Here is a 24,190-nt window from a genome sequence, read left to right as displayed (position 1 = left end):
ATCACGTGTCTCCTTATCCGGACTCTACTCCTCGCGACGAGAATGGCGTTATTCGGCGTCGTAGCGGCTCTTAGGCGACCGCGATTGCTGCTCGTGGTCGAGAGAGAAGTGATAACGACGTCGATTTGTACTCCAGCCTTTGACTTTCTTGCAGACGCCCTTTCGACTATGGCGACGATCAAAAAGCACGAATCCCGACAGGGTAGTCGTCGAGAGACATAGAAAAGCACGTAGAGTTTGCTCTTCTAGCCATTCGAGAAGATTCTCGTCGCAAACAGAGGCGAAATCGCGTGCAGGGTAAAAAAAACGAGCGAAAGTCAAAACGAAGCGAAATATCGCGCTCAGGTAATGAAAACATGCAAAAGAATGGGAATCAAGACCGTAGCAGTTCACAGCGACGTCGACGGAGACGCAGTACGTGCAAAAAACGAAGATACATGTAATGGACTCCTTGTAATGTTCCCCACCCCCGCATTCAGTTACACAGTCGAATGGCTGACGAACGAGTCTGCATTGGACCGGCACCATCAGCCGAAAGCTATCTAAACATGGACGCAATATTGGAGGCGGTGCAATCAACAGGAGCTCAAGCTGTAAAGAGTTGTGTCTCATATTTGGGGGCGTGGTCCACTCTCTCTCTCTCTCTCTCTCTCTTCAGGTTCATCCCGGATACGGATTTCTATCGGAAAATACTCTCTTTGCTGATAAGTTGAGTAAAGCTGGGGTCGTTTTCATTGGGCCGGGAGCGAGTGCTATCGAAGCGATGGGAGACAAGATTCAAAGCAAAAAGATTGCTCGCCGTGCAAGCGTTAATATGATTCCGGGTGTCGATGCAGTTGTGCAGGTATATAAACCACGTGACGTTAATACATAATTTTATTTTATTTGTTAGGATGCGGATCATGCCGTTCGTCTGGCGGAGGAAATAGGATATCCCGTGATGATTAAAGCGTCTGCAGGGGGCGGAGGAAAAGGAATGAGAATAGCGTGGAATGAGCAAGAGACAAGGTGGAGTTGATTTCTTTGTATTTGAATCTACGTGTAAGGAATTCTAGAGAGGGTTTTCACTTGGCCTCTCAAGAGGCCAAATCCGGGTTTGGTGACGATCGTCTTCTCATTGAACGATACGTTGATCAAGCTCGACACATTGAAGTCCAAGTGAGAAGGAGAAAAAGCAAAATATTTCTCAATTTTTTAAATATTTTTCAGGTTTTGGCTGATTCGCACGGAAATGCGGTAAACATAGAATTAAATACATAATCATTTATAGAGGTCTCTTCTGTTTATTAGATTTATCTTAATGAACGCGAATGTTCAATTCAGAGGAGAAATCAGAAGGTGATAGAAGAGGCACCAAGGTACAGTGAAAAAAGACTCCTATACTCCTCTATTGCATCCAACTGTACAGCACATTTGTGGACCCTGAAATGCGCAAGGCCATGGGCCAGCAAGCCATCCAATTGGCCAAAGCTGTCGGATACGTTTCAGCAGGTAAATTCGCTACTTTCACAGTTGAAACGTTCACGGAGTTTTCCTCCCTAGGGACTGTCGAATTTCTCGTCGATTCGCAGAAGAGATTTTACTTCCTTGAAATGAATACCCGTCTTCAGGTAAAATAAATCAATTCTATAGAACTTTATAGACAATAGCGCTTAGGTGGAACATCCCATTACGGAATACATCACTGGTTTTGATCTAGTCGAACAGATGATTCGCGTTGCCGCCGGTCAATTAAAACCCATCCTTTAAATCTATCATTTTTAATGTGTTTATCAGGTCAGCAGTTACGTATTCGTCAAGAAGACGTTGGGATTGATGGCTGGGCTGTGGAGTGTCGAGTCTATTCCGAGGTATTCTGTGCGCGTTTTCTTCGCTTTCTGCTTTATTGGTGTACTCCAAAGGACCCCAAACGGTTTCTTCCTTCAATTGGTCGTCTATCGACGTATATTGAACCTGAGAAATCGCCTCATGTTAGTCAAAATTCAAACATTTTTTGCTACTCACGCATTCTTTTTAGGTGCGTGTTGAGACTGGGATTGTAGAAGGCAGTCAAATTAGCATTTACTACGATCCTCTCATATCCAAAGTAGAAAAGACTATTAATAGGTCATAATCTATTATTTAAATGACGTACTTGAAGCTCGTTACTCACGGAAAGGATCGAAACGAAGCTCTCCATCGCATGGCCTCAGCTCTAGATCAATACCTAATTAAAGGTAGACATACGTTTAGCGGGAAAAATCGCTATTGTTCCTCATAGGAGTCAAACACAACGTGCCAATTCTGAGAGCGATTTTAACACACCCGCGATTTGTATCTGGTGACATTACAACTAAGTTTATTGCAGAGGAGTATCCTGAGGGATTCTCAGGTTCATTTTTAATAATACCAATTACATGTTGATTTTTTATATATCTGTTTCTAGGAATTCAGTTGACCGAAAGACAAGAGAAGGAGCTCATAGCAACGGCCTGTCTTGTGCACATTCGCCAGCAATGGAAGGCAGCGCAAATTCAAAATATTGATCGGTTTGAAAACGGAAGTAGTTTCCACTAATTAATTATTTTTGTTTAGGGATTCGTTTCAGCCTCTTCTTCCCACTGAATGGGATCTTCGAATCGTGGTTGGGGACAAAGTTTACGAGGCATTGGTCAATTGGGACGCTGACAACGACGACGAAATTCTGGTTTTTTATATAACACCAACTTTATCTCAAGCAACTTTTCACTTAGGTTACCGCACTTGGTGAAGAATTACGGGTCTTCAGCTTTTCTCCTTGGTCCTCTCCTCTTCTTGATGTCACCGTATCAGACGCTGATGTAACAATTCAGGTTTGCAGGCATTGAGGAAAGACAGGGGTCTACACGTACTTGTACTCCTAAATTTAGTGCTTAGAAAGAATTGGTCACAATTATAAATTGAGGCACCATGGAACTGTGGTACGTTCGAACACTCTAACCTGCTATTAGTACTCATACTGGTTATCTAGTTTGATGTATCTGTTTTGTCTGTACCTGAGGCTGAACTGATTCATTATATGCCAAAGAAATCTGGCGTAAGAAACGTGCTAAATTCGTGCATAGATCTATAATGCTGTTTCCAGGTGGATTCCTATCAGTTTATCAAGGCTCCAATGCCCGGGAAAATTGTAGAAGTGCTTGTCAAGGAAGGAGAGGAGGTGATTATTTGCAAGTTTGTTGGCTAAATTTGATGTTTTTTTGGAAGGTTGCTGCTGGTGTACCCGTGTGCGTTATTGAAGCAATGAAATCCCAAACGCTGCTGACTGCTGAATGCGATGGAAAAGTAAGACCAGAAGAAAGGATTTGGTAGATTTATTAATTAATATGCATAGGTAAAAAAGATTTTCATCGAACCCGGCCAATTTGTACAAGAGAATGAAAACTTGGTTGAACTTGATTAGTTTGTTATTGTGAGTCTAAGTCGTCTAGAAAGAACTTTGTACTGCGCCGTAGCCGCTAGCAGCGCAGCGATTGGTCGATCCTCGGACCTCGTGATCGCGCGCAAACGTGACGTCAGCCGAAAGAAGATGGCGGGCGCCTTCGCTTGAAATCGCTCGATTTGGCGACGAATTCAAGAACGAAGCAAAAGCGTATTGGAGGTGCAGTTTGCTCCAATCATAGGGCGCTCCTCTCTTCACCTCTATCAACGATTAGATCGATTTGCCACGCAAGAAAAGCGCTCGAAATGGCGTCACCCGACGATATGGTCGATATGTCACTAGGTAAGACATTGCAATAAGTCGTTCCTACGTCAACGAGACCGTTCGACACAGACGATATCATCAAGCTCAAAAGAAAGCAAGGAAAAACGAAAGGAAAGGCCAAAACAAGTGAAGCAGCATCAACATCAGGGGAACAAGGCCCACAGACTCGCGGCTCAACTCAGCGAGGACGAGGACGAGGACGATGGGGAGGAGAACGAAACCGACAGCAAACACGCGAAGCAAAGAAAGCGAACGGAAAATCGGCACGGCAAAACCAATTTGAATCTCGACGAGGATTGGACACCGTGAAGGAAGGTAGAGGAAGAGGAAGAGGAGGAGGAAGAGGTAAAAATTTTAATTAATTAGACATCTTCACTTGAAATGTTGTTTTTTTGACGTAGGACGTGGAGCCGGAAGAACGATTGGACGGGGAAGTGCGAGACAGCCGCCGTCACAAGGCCAGAGGTCAGAATCATTAAATAAATCAATTTAATTTTAATTTTAAGTGTTGGCCTCCTAGGGGTCGTCCAAAAATGAATTTGACCGTCAGTATTACAAATCCTAAGGCCAAGTAAGATGAAGCAAAAGCGTTCCATATACTAATGTATCTTTTCACAGAACTCCTGCTCAGCTTGAACAGTTGCGTCTTCAACGTCAGAGAAAACGCACGAAGCAAAAAATGTCTCGAGAGGAAATTGCTGCTACTTCCGCCGCCGCCGCGGCTGATTCCGTTCCATTGCGCATCACCGTTCCTCTAGCCGGCTCCGGCTATTCACCTGATTATCCAGACCAGGTATAGTCTATTTCTCTCTTTTCTTCACTAGCATTCGTCGCGTGACTTGCGTGTTTTTTAGTCGAGTTTACCGTTGAGCAGCAGATTTAGCCAATACTGATTATTAGGATCTGTTGTTTGCGCAATGATTCTGTCGTATGTGTCGTTGTTACGGTTACGTAAGAAGTATCTCATGGACACCGATTTTCCCGTTCGCGCGCTCTTGCCCAAAAAGGATACCGGTGCCGAGCGATTTCTAGCTCGCTATCCCGACTACGATGGTCGCGGAACACTTATCGGCATTCTCGACACGGGAGTCGATCCGGGCGCGCCCGGAATGCAAGTAAAACGCAAAAAAGAAGCGCCATTGCCTTTTCTCGCCTTTGTTTCAGATAACGAGCGACGGAAAACGAAAGATCGTCGATCTGATCGACGCGACGGGCAGCGGAGACGTCGATACGAGTCGCGTAGTGACAGCAGACGAAGAGGGCTTCCTTCGAGGACTCACCGGAAGACGTCTCAAGGTTCCCTGCCTCGAATACGCGTCGCAAACGTCCCGAAACGAACTCCAAAGGTACCATCCGACTGGGAAAACCCATCGGGTCAGTGGCGCGTCGGCTGGAAAGCGGGCTACGACTTATTTCCGGGCGGTTTGAAAGCGAGGTTGAAGGTGCGTGGGCGTGGTTGGGTTCCGCATGAGAGAAATCGCGCTCCTTAGAAAGAGCGCAAGAAAGCGGCGTGGACGTCGGGGCACGCTCTAGCCGTTGCGAACGCTTCTCGAGACGCGGAAGCGCGAAAGAAAAACGAACCGGAAAAATTATCGTTTGTAAGAAGAAATCGCGACTCGCGCGAATTCGCTAAAAAAATCATGTATTGAGATTGACGCGTTGGAAAAAGAGGAATACGAGGGTCGTTTAGATCTTCTCGGCAAGCTCGATAAGGATTACGTCGATCCAGGCCCAGTTTATGATTGCATCCTTTTTCATGATGGTCACACGTGGCGGTGAGTTATACGTCACACTGGCGACGTAACGTAACTTCCAAATATGGTCAAAGAGAAGAGTGATGTCACAATGGCAAGTGACCAATCCAGAGAAGAGTTCTTACATTACGTTACGTCGCTAGTGCTAAGAAAAAAGGGACTTTTTCTTATGTTTTCTTTACTTGAAGAGCTGCTATTGACACAAGTGAATCAGGTGACTTAGCCACGTGTACGTTGCTATCGAGCTATCGAGAGTCTGGCCAGTTTGCGACGTTTGGTCAAGACGGTGAGCCGGAAGTGTCCTTCTACTTCTTCTCTGATTCAATTATTGCAGAAATGCTCAATTATAGCATCAATGTCTACGATGACGGCAACGTGTTGAGCATTGTCACCAATTCAGGTTCACTTCATTTTCTTCTCTTTTTTCATTAGAGATTTTTTCTCCCCCAGGTTCTCATGGTACTCACGTTGCCTGTATAGCTGCGGGGAATTTTCCTGATGATGATGCACTAAACGGAATAGCACCCGGCGCTCAGGTATAGCCCTTGCGATGTAACGACTCTAGAATATAATTTTTAAAAAAATTAATGACCTCATTAATTTTTTTAAATTGATGACCGTTCTCATCAACTTTTCTCATCAATTTTTTTAATAAAAGATTGTTTCTATCAAAATCGGGGATTCGCGTCTTGACTCCATGGAAACCGGAACGTCATTATCACGCGCTGTGAGCCACAAAAAAGAAAATTTTAATTAATATAATTTTAATTAAAAAGGTTGTTGCTGCCATTGAGAGCAAATGCGATCTAATAAATCTCAGTTTCGGCGAAGGAGCTCATTGGATAAGCGGGTATACAATACATAGAATTAATAAGAGACCTGTTCAATTTAATATCTAGTTTTGTTTTGGATTTGATGACCGAAGTGACCAATGAACACGGCATCGTTTTCGTCTCAAGTGCCGGCAACAACGGACCGGCTCTAAGCACAGTTGGATGTCCAGGCGGAACACAGAGTTCTATTATAGGTACACACACACACACATGGGAATTATTTTATGAGGAATATAGAGATTTTCTTTCTCTAGGTGTTGGAGCCTTGGTCACTCCGGAAATGATGGAAGCGGAGTATTCTCTAATGGAAAAACTGCCGTCGAATCAGTACACGTGGTCGTCACGCGGTCCAACGTAAGAATCACTTGTAACTTTTAAAAAAATTCGTTTGCTATTCTTTGGACAGACTTGACGGGGATATGGGAATTGATATAAGCGCTCCTGGTGGCGCTATAGCCTCTGTACCCAATTGGACACTTCGGGGATCCGTGCTAATGAACGGCACTTCGATGTCATCTCCAAACGCCTGCGGTGGAATAGGTAATCTTAAATAAAAGAACAATCACAAAGTGACGCGCGCGTTTCTATCTTTCTATATGTAGCTCTTATCTTGTCTGGTTTAAAAGCGGTTGACATTCCCTACTGTCCCTTCAGGTAAGCATAAAATATCCTCCGAAGCATTTATTGTGTCTAAAGTCTACTTCTAGTATCAGGAGATCAATTGAAAACACGGCTATTGACGTCAACGGTCATTTTAGCGTTCCTATGCATTCTAGACTATCTACGGGTTTCCTTTTATAGGTCTAGATCGCTTCACCGTTGGAACTGGCCTCCTACAGGTAGACAAAGCCTATAAGTACTTCCTAGAAAATTCCGGTGCACCGGAATTCCACGCCAGTATTCAAGTAAAGAGACTTGAAATGTCTCTGGCGTCTTGGAGGCACTCTTTTTTCGTCTCAGGTCACTGTAAATCAGACGCAACGCGGCGTCTATCTGCGAGAATCGCATCAGCTGAAGCATCCCTCTATGCACACCGTACGAGTCGAAACGAAACATCCGAAAACAGTCGGTACGCTTGCCTCTTGGCATCGAAAATCAAATTAGAGAATATTTAGGTCATGATGACAAAATTAAATTTCATTTACGACTGAATTTGACTAGCCAATCAGGCTGGCTCAGCTCTCCAAATCATCTTCTTTTGGCGAACGGGGGTAAGAGAGAAAACTGGCTTCGAGACGACGTATTTAATTAAATAACAGAGAGAGAATTCACTATCAAAGTCGATCCGCGAGGACTCGAACCGGGCGTTCACTTCGACGAGGTTCCCCACCGATTCCTCTCTTCTTAATTAATAAAAAAAAGAGAACACGATATCGGTATTTATAGATATTGGGATTCAATGTTTCCGCGCCGCTCTTGGGCCCGTTATTTCGCGTCCCCGTCACAATTGTCGTTCCCCAAAAGTAAGTTTCTCTCCACGACGCGCGGGAAAATTGCCTCATTTCCCTCTATAGATTATCACTCGACAGCAATTTCTCTCAAACAGACGTCATTCGACTGAAACCCGGTGAAGTGGACCGTCTCTTCATCAAAGTCCCTAAAGGCGCCACTTGGGCCGGTAAAAATCATCTCGCACCTGCGAAAAAAATACATTTCGAACGCGCAGAAATTACGCTTACGTCGACGAATTCCAACGCCGGATCGGCGCGCTTCTTTCTTCACGCTATTCAACTTCGCAAGCAACGCGACTATCGCAGTCACGAGTACGTGAAGCGATTTCTACTGAGCAACGGCACGCCAACAACGCATCATTTCAAACTAGAGGTTAGAGTCGTCGTTTCGACGTCAGCGTAAGAGCCAATAGGTCAAGAATTAGGGTGGATTGACGTTGGAAGTTGTCGTCGCTCAGTGGTGGTCTAGTTTGGGGGTTAGTGAGCTTAAGAGATGCGTGACGCTGCACGGTATCAAGCCGGAACCGTCGGAAATTCATCTCGTGCGCTCATATACGCTGCTTATTCACTTGCATAGTCAGGAAATGTATTCTACTAGCATTGGTCTGATTGCACGAAACGCGTGGACGTCTTTTCGCTTCTCGGTCAAGAAGACGTGCAGCCTTCCTGTTCGCTTAATACACACGTTGAAGCGCTTAGGTTCAGTGATTTTTTAACAAGAGACTTAACCCCCCCTGATTGACCCTAGGCCTTTGGAGAGCGAAATCAATGTGCTGGGATCGCGAGACGTTTTACCAGGGGAACGTCAGATGTATCGGCTCTTGCTCACCTACCGTTTTTCAAAGGTACGTACACGTCTTCCTTTTTTTCTTTACACAATGACTTTGTGCTTGTCTTTCGAAGGCTAAAAAGGGTAGTGTTACACCAACGGCTCCCTATTTGTGCAATCTTCTCTACGAATCGGAATACCAGTCTCAAATGTGGATGCTTTACGCTTCGAACAACAGTCTCATCGCGTGCGGAGACGCATTCGCAGACCGCGTGAGAAGATACTCCTAAAAAGGCGATTTTTCCTGACCGATGTAGCGTTCTAGTATTCAACCACAATCGAAAAAGGAGACTACGTTCTTAGACTCGAGGTTATTTACGCAATCTTAGTCATCACGTTTTTTGTATAGTCCCTAATCGCAGATTCGTCACGACAATCGACAGCAGCTACAGCGTCTAAAGGAAATGGCTGTTTTGATCAAACACAAGCTCCCGTCTCTCATCACACTCGACGTCTATTCGAGCCTCAAAAAAGCCATGATGCCCAGTGGCCCGAAATTTGGCTCGACCCGCTTGGATCTCGGTGCAAGTTGCCCTTTTTTTATTTCTACGCCACCTGATGACAAGTGCGATGGACACATCGCTACAATACGTTTCCCCCGAGCGTTTTATTTTAGACTGCCCAAGGGTCTCAAGCTTGGAAACTTTCTCGAGGGAACCGTTAGCTTAGCTAAGCACTCAGACGTGAAGAAAGTGGTAAATAAAGACATTTAGTTCATCAACATAGCTATACAGTAGTTTGCATTGAAGGACACGTACCTACTACGATACTACGTGCCCGAAAAGAGCGCCAGTAGTAAAAGCGGAAAGAAGGGAGGTAGTTCAACTCGGAAAGAGGCGCAGGGAGAGTGAGTAGAGAAGATTAAAGGCGGGGCCCCACTTTTATTATCTACCAGGGTGAGTGACTCCGAAACGAAGGTAGAAGGTAATGGTCTTGAAGCGAAGTTAGAGACTCTAGATGGCAGCGAGGTGCTAAATTTATAAGCGTTTTATTCTGGGCATTATAATATTTTCTCAGGATCGTAATGATCACCTTGAAGACATCATAGCAGCGGCCAATGCCGTCATCGAAACGGTGGGATTTTGAACTCTAACGTTAGTCGTTTCTTTGAGCTCTTGCTACAGATAAATGTGACGGAGCTGGGCGCCTATTTCGCCATGAAAAAAGACGTCAGTGACAATTCTGAAGAGACTAAGAGGTACGCGTTACGTAAGCGGAGTTAGACGTCAGTGAGATCGTTTCCGAAAGCGAAAACGAGAGCAAGAAAAAGTCTCTCATCAATGCACTAACAAAAAAGGTTCCAACTACGTAGAACTTCCTCATCGTCCTACTGACTGGGAAGTCTAGGGTTTAGCCATGGCGGAAGTGGAACAACCAGACAGTACTTCAAACAAATAGTGGTATGTGAGAGCGGAATTATGTATTTTCCATTAGTGCAGGGACTGAATGACGTCGTGGGTGAAATTCTCAAGTGGACCGATATGAAGAATTCCAAGGTCTCGTAACTTGATATCTTTAGATAACGATGATGGCATCCACAGTCCAAACAGGTCCTTCCTCTCGCCGTAAAACACGCCAAACTTCTCGGTCATCCATGCCGAGCTATAAGACTACTGCAAGAAGACGAAACAGCGGAGAAAAAAGCGTCTGACGAAGAGATATGCGAAGTAAGGGGGGGAATATACACGTATATCCCTTATATTATGTATATTCTTCCTAGCTTTTTACTCAGCTGAAATGGGATCATTGCGTGGCCAATCAGAAGCAGCGAATTCTTCGAAAATATCCTCCCGACTATCAACCGTTTTGAATGCGTAAAACAACTCGCTGGTGACGTGTTACAGGGCTTTCTCCCCGCCGCGCCCCGCCCACGGGACAAATAAAGAAAATACGGGCGTCATTCTCGCGCATAAAAGCAAACGTTACACGACAAGAAGCAGCAGGAATACGCGCAACAACGCGATCATGCCATTGTGTTGCTTAGTTCTGGTGTCAGCAGCAGCGTGCCTGAGTAAGTTATGTACTTCTCATCGCATCCTTGTCTCTCATGATCACTTCCTTTACTTCCTGCTAGTTGGAGCCGATGCAATCGCGCCTTCGTCGTCGACGCCTAATAATCGCGACGGGGCTCTCGCTCTCGAGCAGAAGATCGTTGTGGGAATCGTTGCACCTCGCGTGCAGCACGAATTCTACAACGAAGGCTTGAATCTCGCCATTCGAGACTTGAACGCACAGCCACCGCCGCTCGGATATACAGTGGAAGTCGTCAATTTGACGGGACTTGGCGAAACTGTAAGCTGACTCCCCTACGGGTTTTTCTCTCCTCCTCACGTGTCCATCCTCCTTCGAAGGCATGCACGGGCGGAGAAGTGAACTACGCGTTTCTAAGCTACGCTCTCAATCACACGAATCAACCGATCAACGCCGTCATCGACGCAAATCACAATAAATGCGATCCGACGTTCGAGAGCGTCTCCCATACGGTTGTTCGATGGGACGTCGTGCGAGTAAGTAGACAAAGTTAGCTACACCTTCTTCCCGGCGATAAATAAATTGACCCTAATCGAATACGTGTCGCGCGCGCGCACGCTTCCGTCTAAAGGTGAACGTGCATCCCGGCGAATTTCACGACTCCGAATCGGAGAAGGGAGCATTTACGGTCGCTCCGTCTCGTTCTCTTATTCATCGCGCCGTCGCTCAGTTCGCGAATCTGTGCAATTGGCAAGAAGTCGGCGTAATTGGAAAAGCGCGACCCGACGAAAAAGAGGTGAATTAATATTATTAATTAATTAATTAATTAATATTGACTGTTTTTATTAGCACGTTCGAGATTTGATACATGAGTTGAGTAGCAAAAAAGTGAATGCGACAGAATATTGGGTTTTTCAAAGTGTCAACGAAACTGTTCAAGACGAAGATGAAAAGAATATGCTACAAAAAATTCAAGTATTGAGCCGATTCGACATAAAAGTCCGTATATCTATCCCCCAATAATTAGGAGTCGAAATTGAGAATTATTGTCGCTTTTATGGATGATGCTGTCACTGTTGTATCACTTCTCTGCAAAGTATAAAGACTAGAGTCTTTTCTTTTAGATGACGTGACGTCACATTTTTCTTTAGGCTCATAAGCGTGGCATGATCTCCGCTGAATCAGGCTACGTGTGGCTTTTGACAGATCACGTTTACAGGCACGCTGTTGAAGAATTGTCTGAAGAACGAAACAGGAATGAAAGCTGTTCATATGATGATCTTATTGAAGCCCTTGATGGCACGGTGAGTTTCCGCTTTTCCTTCTATCCGGAAGACGAGGAATATCTAAAGCAACGACTTCTAACGGGAAAAGTGAGAGTGGCTCTATATCATGATTTTTATTTATTTATTTATTTATTTTATAGACGAGAGAAGACGTGATTACGGAATTCGATTCCTCTGAATGTCAGGCTACGGCAGAGAGGAGAGAGTGGTCCTCGTGTTTGAGTTTGCCTCATAAGGAGTTGGCTGGGCTTGTGTACGACGCCTTGACCGCTCTCGTTTATCTCTACAATACGTCATCTGACGACACCACTGCGGGAAATCTTGAACGTTTGAACAAAACAAAGGCTTCTTTTGCCGGATTGATGGTATGCGTGACGTTGTCATCGTCTACACACGCCTCATTTTTTTCTTTCTCTCCAAGGGAGAAGTGCGTTATCTTGACGTAAACGAGTCTGTGCCCGTGGAAATCGTCTATCACGATTGCAAAATGGGAGAATGTAGAATTTTTTTTGTCGGTTGAATTTCGATCATGCGTTTTTTTCTAGGCAGCAACTTTACGGAGTGGACATCTTACGCAAACGGCACCGTAGTGCCAATCTCAGACAAGTGGCCAGGTACTATATATTGTTAGGGGTGGGGGCTCCTAGAATAAGAAAGTGTCCCAAGGTGGTGGAGAAAAGCCCATTGACAAGCCAGAGACAAAGAGTATTTCATATTCAAAAAGCCGTTATATTGTCTTGGCCGTCTTTCTGTCGTTGGGAATGCTGATGAGCATCGTTTTTTTCTGTTTCACTCTCTATTACAGAGAAGCCCGGTAGCAAGAAAAGCGCGAAACGTTTCTTTTGATTATTCCGGTTTTTATAGAATCATCAGGCTATCAGGCCCTTATCTTACGATGCTTAGTGCCGTCGGATCCTTCATTGGTTTTCTTAGTCTCCTTATTTGGGGCATCGACGAACGATTCTTCGCCAATTCTGCATCACTTTCCACGTGCTACGTACGCTGACAATCTGGGATATTAAGTACTTAATAGCATAATATTCAGGTTCGGATTATTGGCCTCAATATTGGCTACGTTATTGCCATATCAGCGAACGTGTTAAAAACGTGGCGAATGCGTTTGACGCTCGTCAACGAGAACAGAAAACGACAGCGACGACGACGGCGTTCGTCGGCGCTCCTCGCCGCCGCCGTAAGAGAAGTCGCTCAAATTTAATTAATATAAGGACGAATTGATTTTTTTCATCTAGAAAAAAGAATCGGGATCCGTTATACTGGCTGGTATATTTGTTCTACTGAATCTGATATTGCTTACGAGTTGGCTTGGCAAGTATCCGTTCGAATTACACAAAGACAACATCAAATCATTGGTCTGACTTAATTACTTAATAATCTATTATGATTTCCTTTTTTAGAGTACTTTTAAAGAGAAGGCCGAGCAAGAATTGTGCAGCCGTCATCATCATTTGTTCTTTCTTTCCGCCGCCTTCAATTGTCTTCTCATGCTCTTCGCTCTTTTTCTCGCCTGGGACACGCGCAAGTTGACCATCGCCTTCATATCGAATCCTCGATTGAATTTCGCCGGCGTCTTCACATCGACGTGTCTTCTCGTCGCATTTTTAATCGTGATCAGTTCCGTGCGCGTTCCCCTCGACTGGGAATACGTTCTGCTCGCCACAATCGGCATGATCCTATTTACAGCACTACTACTCGTCGATTTTCTCCCGAAGGTAAAGGAGCCCTGGCGCCGTGCGTTGCGAGAGATTCAAGCGATGTTTTCGTAGGTTTATGCTGTCGTGTTTCGAAAGAAAGAAGCGGTGACGGGACTGGGTAAAGTTCGCGGTCGAGAAAGAGCGTCGATGAGCGATCACTGCATCCTCGGCGCGCAAAGTGTCGCCGCTTTGAAACGGCAAAACGGTTACTTCAAGGAAGTAATTCAGATGCTCATAGAAGAGGTCAGCTTTATATAAAAATTCCATTCTCTTTCTATTTCTGTGCGCAGAGAAATTTGTGTGATGCTACTGTGGATCGAATTCGCCGAGAAATCGTCGACGTTCCAGTTACGGAAGTCCTTGAAAGCGAGGACTGGGATGAAGACGAAACGACAGCTGGGAGTCGAAGCGGTTCGACTTCATATACCGGTAGTCGGAAAGTCTCGTTTGCTGTCCTAGACACAGCCGGTAGAAAGACGAGCATCGGTGCCGGCGGTCAATCTTCACTTTCAAGGTCGTCCGAGTCGTCGTCTTCGTCGTCAGGAATCGGCATTAAGTCCGATCCCACCGCGATGGCTCTGCAGAAGAAGAAGAGTCTTTCGCCTTCGCCTCCTTCGCCGTCATATGGATTTGAGCGTAGTGGCTCGGTTGTGAGCAGAGAAAGTTCCGTATAAAGAGATCCTGTCACACTGACTTTAGCTAGTTTTGTAGATTAAATACTATTCTAATTCGTTTTTGTTTGCAATATCCTTCCTAAGATTTGGTACACAGATATCGAAGATCTCTCTATCCACTATCCAGCCTTTGTACAGTTGGGATTGATTTTTTAAAAAACGGTTTTCTCGTATCCGGGACTGGGAACGCTGGATTTTTTGCAGAGACCGATGTTAGGCTCGTACGGCGCTCAGGAGGCTCTAGAAGCAACGCGAATTGCGGCAAATCGAAAGAACGTTTATTTAGAGTGCAAAAAAGCTACGTATAAGCTACGAAAATATTTACGCGATCGTGCATCGTGAAAAAACGTGTCTTGGCCTTCTATTCATTCTTCAGCAGCGTCATCATCTCCATTTCTTTTCTCCATTTCTTTTCTCCATTTCCTGCCACCTAAAAAAAGAAGTTAGTTATCTGTCAAATAATCGTTTTACGTACCTTTTCGTTTGCGTCCGTATTAGCGCTACCCGAGCTACACCGCGGGGAGGTTCGGACGCGTCGTAGCTCAAGGCAGCCACCGCAAGCGATGGCCACCCGTTCCAAAAATTGTCGGGCAGTTACGACGTCATGGGCCACCCCAATCAGTACCCGCCTGGATGAGAGACGGCCCCTCAATGCCGAAGTCCCCCGGCGCGCTGGTACCAAACCTTTCGGTATGTCTTCCTGGGAAGAACCGAGGCTTGCGGAAGTGGAGACCGGCCGACCGCTGTTTGTAGAAGTCGACAGGAAAGGCAGTGCAATGCCCAAAGTCGAAGTCTCCTGGGCCAGGTCATCCTCCGTCTAATCGTGCCATTGGTGAGATAAGTGCCGGCAACCAGACCGCTTGCGACACCCCCTCCAAGTCGTGCCTGCGCTTTTTTGGGTGCCTGGGCAGCTACCCTTGCCTCGTTGCCAAGCCGTCTAGAGCAATTTCCATCCGCTCTTGACGTATCTGTCGCTCCATCCGACAACCTTTTCTGCGGCCATGTTGCTCACACGCTGTCCGCCCTCTCTCAGGCTACTCCAGCTGTGGCGGAAGCAATACCATCAATCGCAACCCTTTCGGAAAAACATCTCAAGCTTCAGCGGGTCCTCTCTCATCTCCTTCTCGATGCCGAACACGCTGGTTTGCTCTCGTCCGCTAATCGCTTCACCCAGGCGAGGTTGAGGAGTGCGGCGGGTCCAGACGCGGGCGCTTGGTTAGATGCGATCCCGGCCTCGAGACATCTGTCGTTTACCAACGCTGAATTTCAAACGGCAGTGTCTCTTCGGCTGGGTCTGTCTATTCCTGTGCTCCGCAGTCTGCCCTGCTGCACTTGCTCTACCACCTGGGATGAAGCTGGATACCACGCGCTGACCTGTCGGAAGGATGGAGGCCAAACTCGTCGCCACGATCACATCCAACATACGTGGCTCTCTCTATTACGATCCGTCAATTACCACTGCGAGCTAGAGGGACAAGGCGACTTTGGTGACTTCAAGCGGCCCGATATCAGCATCTATGACTACCAAGATGGCAAGAAATTACTTCTCGACGTTTCGATCATCCACCCTCAACGGCCGGGTTGTCTGCCGCAGAGCCATTCCACCAACGGAGCAGCGGCCATCTATCGCGACACCGAGAAGTCGACGAAATACCGTGCGGAGGCAACCTCCCTCGGCTATCTCTTCGAGCCTTTGACGTTCGAAGTCTTTGGACGTTGGAGTCCGGTCGCCGTCGACTTCTTCAAAAAGATCGTCCGTCGCCCGTCCATCGAATTTCTCGACGACCGTCCCGCTGCAGCTCGATACTGGCGCCGACGCTTCGCTGTTTGCCTGCAGCGCTTGAATGCGCAAATCCTTCTTCGCAAGGTAACACTTCTCGTCCCGGGGTCTACGGTGGGTGATCGCTTGGGTCCTCATGACACTGACATTCGATTTTTCTCTGATTAATATATTGATTCTATGCATGCATCCCCCTTCCCCTGTCTATTCCCGTCCCCTTCACTATCTCTTTTCTGCTTTCTGTCGGTTCTTTCTTTGTGTTTAACTAAATACAGTACAGTCGTGCCCGCTCGAGCCTAGCGCGGGCCGTACTTGTTTGGCAGCAATAAGACATTGGCGACCATTCTACCCAGTGCGTAAACCGAGGCCGAAGCCCCCCATCGCCCTGCCTACGGGCTCCGGCACGGGATTAATCCGTGGGCCACGCTGAAACAACAACCCGAGACTTGCCTTTTGTCTTCCCCCGAGCCGGTCCGATCAAGGAAGAGACGCAGCGAACCGCGACGCATCCACCCTCAGCCGCAACTGAAGGAAAATCGGTGTGCGCGTCGCTTTTGAACAGCGTAGCCCCGCCCAGCGCGCTCATTGGTCCCTCGGAGTCACGTGGGGCTCAAGTAGGACTCTGATTGGTACGAAACATAGAGGTGCTAAAAATGCTCGATCAGCAATTAGGGCGGCTGATGCAAAATAGCACCTGCGTTACGCAAAACCTCACACCTATATCAAGATGGCGGACGACGACCTCGTGGCGAACGGCGAACCGTGGCAAGGCTTCTGCTTGGTTTCGTCGCGCGCAGATCGGCGAAAATGGACAAGGATCACGAACAAACTCCTTTCGCGACGGAAAATCGACGACGAACGATCAAATGACAGCGATGTTCGAAGAAAACGCACTCGATCGATCCATCGAATGGCGTTGGAGCTACAACAAGTAAGGAGAACTAAAGTAGCGTCCCAGAGAAAGTAGAGCGAAGAGGGGCCCCCTTTGAGGTTTTCGAACGTTCAATGGTAATGTCGATTTGCTACACTGGGACGAAGACGAGACGAAAAAGAGCGTCTCTCGCCTTCACACAGTAGCAAATTCCATAGACTAATTAAATATTATTTTTTAGAGATTGTTTTCAATAAAGATCCTTCCTAATATACAGACACGACATTGCTCGAGCAGCTCTCCGGCTTCCTCGTTTATTTACAGATCCACTTACTGGACGCGTACAGCTCCAGGAAGTGGCTCAGTCTTATACCTTAGTAGCCCGGTCGAGCATGAATAGGAATCGCTTGTGCGATCGTATCAACCGATCCTTTCGTTTCTGTCTACTCCTGATGGCCTTCTCTAGTCGCCTAGGTATATATAACTCTCTCAGTTACAAGCGTACGTGCGACTTGATCATATCGTTTCTATAAAGAGCCAACATTGGGTCTAACTAGCCTTTGTCGCGGAGAAGAAAGTCGAGGTGAGTGTGCATGCCGTTCAAGAGTTCCAGTTCCGCTATACACGCATTCTTTGGCCGCTGGCAGGGACTATTAATACAACAGCGGCGACGTTGATCATTGAGACCCATTCTTCAATGTCGAATAACGCGCTACGTGGCCTATGTCTCGGTGTTCGCGATGTCAATTCGTTGGGGGAACATAATCGATCGGAAATCGTCGGTTTAGGGCCGTCGTCGTCGTCGTCTGACGCCGCTGATAAGGTGAGATCGCTACTCAGGCACTTTTCTGTCTTCACACTTAAATTATTCGTCGTCTCGACGCTCAGTTGTCTATCTCCATGGGAGAGATGAACTATTGGTTTCTAAAGACGAGACTGTCTCGACTCGAGCCGCCTCCGCCGTCGAGCATTATTGCCGTCAACGACGATTCACCGTGCGTTCGACTTTCAGCCAAATATTGGGGCATACCCTACGTACGTGAGACGAGATAGCAAAGCGTTTCGCGGCGACGGCGTCCTTTAAATATTTATTAGATGAACATTTATCCTTTTCGTCCTATCGCTTATGATGACATGGAGTCGTACTTGTCTGTGGCACCGTCGCTGAAGCTCTATAATCAAGCGGTCGCAGCTCTGATGAATCATTTCCTGTGGACTCGCGTCATTGTTGTCGTTCGTACGAACATCGAATCGAATGCGGTAAGGAGATGTAATCAGTCTACTTAGTGTCCTTTGAGACATACAATAATAGGACGCTGCTGATTTGGTTGCGATGCTTCAAAGTAGAAACATATCTTCATTGCGATTCTCCGACTCTGAAGAAAATGTTTTTGCAAAAATTGAGGTTTTAGAAGTTCGATTTTGCACTCTGACAACCGGCTACTTCTATTTGCAGGAATCCAGGCGTCGAATTATTATTCTTACCCTACTAGGAGTCAAAACGGCATTGAGACACATTTGTCACGTAACTGCATCATCTTTAGAAGAAATAGTATCATGATTTTTTACAGGCTTATTCACGTGGTTCAAAGTCGGGCTTTGTATGGATTCTTCCCAGTGGCCTTGACGAGTTTATTCGCCGGAAACAACTCGAAACGACGGGAAGCCAGCCAATGGAAGAAACAAACTGTTCTGTGGGCGAAATCATTAGTGCACTTGAAGGTTCAATAAGTCTACGACTACGTCCCTACGCAGGTGACGTCGATGAGCTGTTGGCTACCGGAAGGGTAAGAAATTACATTGGGTATGCTGCCAAGAGTTCATTTGATTTACTATATAGACGCGAGGAAGTGTTTTAGACGAGTTGGACGCGCGGTCAGACGACTCAGGTCTGGCTGGATACTCTTATGATGCCGTTACGGCCCTGGCTCTAATGAAGCACAAAAGAATAGCCGTAAAAGTAGCGAAGAAGTCGCTATCGTTTTCTGGCGTCACGGTCAGCGAAAATACTTACATTGAATGATATTGGAGAGTCGTCACGGTCCTTAGGGAGACGTTTCTTTTAGTGAGCCTCTTGGTCATCTTGACCTTGTCTATCATTCAGGTAGAGAGTTATTTGCAGATGCGTTTAATTTAATCACATGCGGTCTAAACCGCAGCCAATTTGAGCAGTACAGTTTTCTGCCAATTCAGCGCTAAAGAAGGCAACTTGACTGAAGTCAAAATTGTTCCTTGGATAGGTGAGAAAACCGTTACACTTACTCTCGGCTTTTCCTCGAGGCTCTTTCCGCTTGTAGGTGGAGTAAGACCTAAAGATTTGATCGATGGCAACGTTGTCATGGAAATGTTGTCTTTGTCGCCATTTATCGGATTTACAACGGTTTACATTTTGGGAATTCTTTTGAATGGATTCTTTCTACTATTCAATCTGAAGTACAGAAACGAAAGGTGGGTAAATGTATGGAAATATATGTAACTATACAGAACGGCGCTTTACTCGTAGAATTTTTAAACTCTCTGGCCCAATTCTAAACACTCTTTTGACGTTTGGAGCATTTTTGATGTATCTTGGTGGCATAATTTCGGGATTCGAAGGAAGATTTCATTTTGGCGAGAGCACAATGGCCAATTTGTGCCTGGTAACGACAATCGACTTCCTCAAACACCGTTGAATCTTTTTTTAGGTTGGATTCATTCTCACGAGTACGGGCTTCATCGTTCTTTTCTCGACTGTACTCGTCAAAAGTATGCGAGTTCGTCTCATAACGGAGGGACAGCAAGCGGCACGTCTGCGCCGACGCTCATCATCGCTGAGAAACTTGGTAAGGCCTCCTACCCTACGGCATTATGTGTATGAATTGGATTGGGGGGTTTATAGACAAGAGAACGAGGCGGTGTGCTTTTTGTCTGTGTCTTGGGTTTGACTAACCTTGTTGGTTCTCTCACTTGGTTTCTTCTTGATCCAATAAGCATAACGATGCGTCAAATAAACGTGAGATATACGGAGGGGAGGTCTTAGCTAATAATATTGGGCTTCTTTATTCAGGGACTAAACGTTGGAATTTGCAATTCTGGCAGCTTTCACCTTCACCTTATCGTTTGTGGAGCGGTTAATGGGATGCTGTTGTTCTATGGATTTTATGTGGTATGGCATACTCGCACGACGCCTATCCCGTTCATCCACAATCCTCACTTCACCATCTTTTGTCTTACCACAACGGAGGGATTTCTACTTGCTTTTTTTATTGCTCTTATATTTACTCCCACACACGTCATATACATCATTACGTCAATTTGCGTCATCTATATGGCAACAATAACGCTTCTTCTGGAATTTGCACCAAAAGTTTGACACTCGCGAGTAGTCCTCTAAAATCTGCATTGATCGAATTTTCTTTGCAGATCTACGCTGTCTATTTTCGAGCGACTAAGGACGTGGAAGGCTTGGGAACGGTTCGAGGTATCGAACGAATGTCCATGAGTGAGCATCGCATCGCGGAATCGTCCAAAGTTTCGGCGCTAAAGCGTCAAAATATGTACATGAAAGAAGTGATAGAAATGCTTATTAGAGAAGTAAGCTTATCATGCTAGTTGGGGGTCATAGATACTAAATTGAAATTTGCATATGCAGCGAAATTTGAGCGAAGAAACAGTGAAAACAGTGCGACAGAATTTTATCGACGTGCCTCTAACAATCGTTCTCGAATTCGAAGACGAAGACGAAATGAACTCTAAGAATATATCTGTTTCCTCTAATTAATTTATTACAGTTACAACGCGTGGGATAGCGCGCGCGCGCACTTCAAAGACAAAGAACGCAATTGGAGAAGAATGCACCGTCTCGTTGCCACCACCTTAGCCTCTCTGATCCTAACATTTGCATTCGACACTGTTTCGGCATCAAGACGCCTTTGCTCGCAAGAGATCCTAAGTAGGCGTCTCGTAGCGCGTCATTCCCCCACGAATTCGCTCCCCTTACTAGACAGCTCAACGCCGCATCAAATAATCGTTCAAGTAGCTCCCGAAGTCCACGATGCAGCACTACGAGGCCTCTGTCTCGCCGAAGAACACCTAAACGCCAACGGCACTCAACTCGCGTTAGTCGACGTGTCCATGACGGAGACTCAGAACCGTTCGGTGAGTGCGATCGTCTTTACACCGTCGCTACGACCGCAATAGGAGCTTTTTTTAGTCCAAGCCCAAACGTCGACAACAATGTACGGTGGGCGCGTCGAATTTCGCGTTTCTGGAGCACGTCATCGACGAAGGAGCGCCAAGCTTTGCTCTAATCACCGCTAATTCGCACGAATGCGATCAAGCGATTCTCGGATTGTTCGCCGAATCGGCTCCCTACTGGAATCTCATCAACGTAGGGGTAAAAAAAATTGATATAGTCTTGTTTATTTTTAATTAAGATCAACGTCATACCTGATTTACACGCCGCATATAAAACGGGTCAAGCGGCTTATTTTACCGTTGCTCCGTCGCGTCGACTCCTCAATGATGCCGGCGCCGCCCTACTCAAACTCTTCGACTGGTCATATGCTGCTATTATTGTTAGCAAAGGGGACAGAGACAAGACTAGGGTGCGTACGACGAAAGTTCCCTTTTGTAGTCAAAATTAGACGTTTTTCTACAAAGACTGAGACGCTTGACTCGTTTCGACGAGCAGCCAATAATACAAGGTCTTTCACTGGAGCTAATGTCACAAGAGTACTAGATAATATAAAGGTGCTTATCTCTTATTCTCTCATCTTTCTAAGTTCTATATATATATATATATATATATATATTTCTGCAGAAGAATGAACTGTTTATTATTGTTTCTCTTCTCGATGACGTGCAATTGGAGTCGTCGTATCTTTGCGAGGTAATTAATTAATTAAATAATTAATTAACATATTTTTGCACTTTTTTACTTCATAAGGCGGTTGCCATGGAAATGGTGTCGCCAAACTACGTGTGGATTACAATGCACGGTCCTCGTGATCTCTTGTCTCAGTCCGAGAAATCTTGTTCTAAGAACGTCAATCGAGCCCTAAATGCGTCATTTAGCTTAAAAATTGATCCCTATCCGAATATCACGGCTAATGAGTGGCTCGAAACGGGACAAGTACCGCTAAGCAGACCACACCGCTTTCTTTATTCTAAAATAATTTTTAGAACAGAGAAGACGTTCTTAAAAAATTAAAAGGCGATGAGGGTATTGATGGCTATAGTTACGATGGAGTAACGGCGCTTGCTCTTATGCTGAAAAAAGCGAACGGGTCTCTTCCATTTTCTGGAGGAATCAGCGACACGCATTTGGTAGATGAACTGAGGGAAATTGAATTCTATGGAGTGACGGTAAATAAAAGATCCATCTCCTTCACTCGTTCCTTATATCTTTGATTAGGGTCTTATTTCTTTTGATCCACGATTATCTCTCGGACAAGTCGAACTCTATTACTACAATGTTTCCGATCTGAATGAATCCACGGGATTATATATCATTGACGAGCATTTATTCGGACTTTATAACGGTTCTTCCGGAAACGCGACTTCCTATTTCGATCCTTGGGACTCAGGTCAGTGAAAAAGCCGGCAGCTTCATTTTACCCCATTTACTCTTTTTATTTCGCAGGGAATCGTCCTACTGACCGAATAACACGCGTTCCAATCCATTTGGATAAAGCCTATTTTATTGGTTCAGTCGTAATTCTCAGCTTTGCCATTCTTGTGAGCCTTCTCTTTATCGCTTTCAACGTGGCCTTTCGTAATATGCGGTCAGTAATAAGATCCTTTTTTATTTCCCAAACCCAATCTCATATCTCCGCCGTAGAATTGTTCGACTATCAGGCCCATACCTAAACGTCTTGATAGCAAGTGCTGCGATTCTTATCTACACTGCGTGGATATTAAACGGTTGCGATGGACGATTTTTTGACATAAGCGATAGCGCGGCCTTGCCTCTCTGCTACGTAAGTATCACACAAGGAAACGTAGTCTATTCCCCAATGGTTCTCCTCGCAGTTACGGGTCGTTCTAACGACTGCCGGTTTTGTTATGTTTTACGCAACTTTGGTAGTGAAAACGTGGCGAATACAACAGATGCTGACGCGACAGCAGAAGCTTCAGCGGCGAAAGGAAGGGCGTCGACGACGATCCTCTGCCTTTGCTCGTCTAATCAACCTCGTAAATTGATTAGAAAATATGTATGTATATGCGAATTTTTATTTACGTGTAGGGAAGTCAAAAAAATGGCATTATTGCCATTGTGATTTTGACGCTACTCAGTGTTGCTATATTTGTTACTTGGGTAGCTGTTGACGGATATAAACGCGAGGAAGTTGATCAATCTACGACAATTAGAGGGGTGAGCGTGCTATAGAAGAAAGTCAATAGATAGTAGAATCTCTGTTTAGATAAGCAGTCACATTGTATACTGCACATTTGACACGCGGACTACGTGGTATATCGCTTTTGCTGTCTACTACGGCCTTATCCTTCTCTACGGCTTACATTTGGGCATTGAGACGCGAAAAGTGCGACTCGCCTACATCAATAATCCGTGGTATACGTTCCTCGGACTTGGTTCAGCGCTTGTCTTTACCATCGTCTTCTTCGTCATAATTTCAGTGACTGGTATAAGCAGTCTTCAATTCGTTTTAGTGACGTTGACAGTCGTATTTATGACGTTGACTTCGCTCCTTCTCGAAGCTGTTCCAAAAGTAAGAAATGCTGTGACGTAGACGTAAAATATAGGGAGGAGAAATTGAACTAGGTTTATGCTATATTGTTTCGCGGCGATAAAATCGTCGAGGGACTTGGCAAGGTTCGCGGAACGGAACGAAAGTCTATGTCCAGGCACATGGTTGTGGCGAAATCGGGGCAAATCAATAAAATAAAACATCAGAATCAATCGATGAAAGACGCAATAAAAATGTTGATTGAACAAGTAAAAGAAAATAGGTTCTTATTATTAGAGTGTCTCACTATTATTTGCAGAGAAACTTGAGCGACGTGACTGTTGAAATGATGCGTAGGCAGTTCGTCAACGTTCCAGCCTTGCCATCACTTCTACAAGATGAGGACAACGTGATTGAAGAGGGGGAAACGACGGACAGTTACGACCATACGATTACATTAGAATCAATTACTAATCGAAAAGGAGGAAAAATGTCTGTAACGTTCGAAGAAACTATTAATCCTCCGCACCGAAAGTTGGCAACCAGGGAAAGCACAGTGTAGATTTTATAAGCACTCTTTTAATTAAGTTTGAATTTAGTAATTGGATTTCCTACACCCACGACACGTGATTTATCA

The 24,190-nt window shown here is 45.5% G+C and overlaps 5 protein-coding genes across 5 annotated transcripts; all 5 read left to right on the top strand.

The window, feature by feature from the left end:
* The first annotated feature begins 16 nt into the window (after positions 1–16).
* LOC136195642 (propionyl-CoA carboxylase alpha chain, mitochondrial-like) lies at positions 17–3,472 on the top strand. Its single transcript, XM_065985030.1, has 26 exons — positions 17–108; positions 155–202; positions 250–297; positions 346–414; positions 480–593; positions 659–844; positions 893–1,008; positions 1,056–1,158; positions 1,210–1,236; positions 1,291–1,358; positions 1,409–1,491; positions 1,543–1,610; positions 1,657–1,726; positions 1,777–1,850; positions 1,902–1,970; positions 2,018–2,086; positions 2,141–2,216; positions 2,261–2,371; positions 2,426–2,528; positions 2,575–2,686; positions 2,733–2,831; positions 2,889–2,939; positions 2,990–3,055; positions 3,104–3,178; positions 3,226–3,303; positions 3,353–3,472. Exons 1-26 carry the CDS (start codon positions 43–45, stop codon positions 3,419–3,421), a joined length of 2,118 nt encoding a protein of 705 aa, XP_065841102.1. The 5' UTR covers positions 17–42; the 3' UTR covers positions 3,422–3,472.
* Positions 3,473–3,519: 47 nt separating this feature from the next.
* Positions 3,520–10,491, top strand: LOC136195638 (tripeptidyl-peptidase 2-like). The gene is made up of 43 exons (XM_065985025.1): positions 3,520–3,619; positions 3,675–3,742; positions 3,794–4,069; positions 4,126–4,189; positions 4,245–4,295; positions 4,343–4,839; positions 4,889–5,020; positions 5,071–5,166; positions 5,215–5,322; positions 5,375–5,499; positions 5,667–5,764; positions 5,813–5,878; positions 5,929–6,014; positions 6,137–6,205; positions 6,255–6,328; positions 6,378–6,505; positions 6,566–6,665; positions 6,718–6,851; positions 6,914–6,965; positions 7,019–7,059; positions 7,113–7,216; positions 7,272–7,380; positions 7,427–7,522; positions 7,571–7,632; positions 7,698–7,774; positions 7,826–7,929; positions 7,978–8,135; positions 8,188–8,304; positions 8,361–8,461; positions 8,511–8,607; positions 8,666–8,803; positions 8,857–8,901; positions 8,954–9,156; positions 9,208–9,286; positions 9,341–9,438; positions 9,487–9,559; positions 9,609–9,665; positions 9,716–9,789; positions 9,840–9,888; positions 9,939–9,972; positions 10,026–10,087; positions 10,142–10,258; positions 10,312–10,491. The coding sequence occupies exons 6-43, from the start codon at positions 4,642–4,644 to the stop codon at positions 10,399–10,401; spliced, it is 3,651 nt and encodes a 1,216-aa protein (XP_065841097.1). The 5' UTR covers positions 3,520–3,619; positions 3,675–3,742; positions 3,794–4,069; positions 4,126–4,189; positions 4,245–4,295; positions 4,343–4,641; the 3' UTR covers positions 10,402–10,491.
* On the top strand, positions 10,481–14,407 carry LOC136195639 (gamma-aminobutyric acid type B receptor subunit 2-like). The gene is made up of 17 exons (XM_065985026.1): positions 10,481–10,602; positions 10,666–10,883; positions 10,943–11,098; positions 11,194–11,358; positions 11,412–11,537; positions 11,590–11,658; positions 11,714–11,935; positions 11,989–12,213; positions 12,270–12,345; positions 12,394–12,462; positions 12,515–12,662; positions 12,713–12,845; positions 12,894–13,040; positions 13,099–13,218; positions 13,264–13,578; positions 13,633–13,803; positions 13,851–14,407. The coding sequence occupies exons 1-17, from the start codon at positions 10,557–10,559 to the stop codon at positions 14,232–14,234; spliced, it is 2,790 nt and encodes a 929-aa protein (XP_065841098.1). The 5' UTR covers positions 10,481–10,556; the 3' UTR covers positions 14,235–14,407.
* A 1,937-nt stretch (positions 14,408–16,344) lies between these two features.
* LOC136195641 (gamma-aminobutyric acid type B receptor subunit 2-like) lies at positions 16,345–20,711 on the top strand. Its single transcript, XM_065985029.1, has 19 exons — positions 16,345–16,945; positions 17,127–17,359; positions 17,421–17,468; positions 17,533–17,708; positions 17,774–17,920; positions 17,981–18,145; positions 18,198–18,290; positions 18,342–18,410; positions 18,457–18,672; positions 18,726–18,881; positions 18,935–18,989; positions 19,045–19,125; positions 19,183–19,333; positions 19,389–19,524; positions 19,570–19,707; positions 19,764–19,877; positions 19,932–20,231; positions 20,288–20,458; positions 20,517–20,711. The coding sequence occupies exons 2-19, from the start codon at positions 17,278–17,280 to the stop codon at positions 20,643–20,645; spliced, it is 2,427 nt and encodes an 808-aa protein (XP_065841101.1). The 5' UTR covers positions 16,345–16,945; positions 17,127–17,277; the 3' UTR covers positions 20,646–20,711.
* Positions 20,666–24,176, top strand: LOC136195640 (gamma-aminobutyric acid type B receptor subunit 2-like). The gene is made up of 16 exons (XM_065985028.1): positions 20,666–20,816; positions 20,868–21,022; positions 21,078–21,254; positions 21,301–21,471; positions 21,527–21,616; positions 21,687–21,755; positions 21,813–21,998; positions 22,049–22,231; positions 22,281–22,452; positions 22,509–22,650; positions 22,707–22,845; positions 22,898–23,059; positions 23,112–23,240; positions 23,290–23,595; positions 23,649–23,822; positions 23,873–24,176. Exons 1-16 carry the CDS (start codon positions 20,717–20,719, stop codon positions 24,113–24,115), a joined length of 2,598 nt encoding a protein of 865 aa, XP_065841100.1. The 5' UTR covers positions 20,666–20,716; the 3' UTR covers positions 24,116–24,176.
* Positions 24,177–24,190: the final 14 nt, after the last annotated feature.

This window comes from Oscarella lobularis, chromosome 14, assembly GCF_947507565.1.
Source record: "Oscarella lobularis chromosome 14, ooOscLobu1.1, whole genome shotgun sequence".
Lineage (NCBI taxonomy): Eukaryota > Metazoa > Porifera > Homoscleromorpha > Homosclerophorida > Oscarellidae > Oscarella > Oscarella lobularis.
Note: the sequence above shows the minus strand (reverse complement) of the source record. Positions and strands in the feature narration are given on the sequence as shown.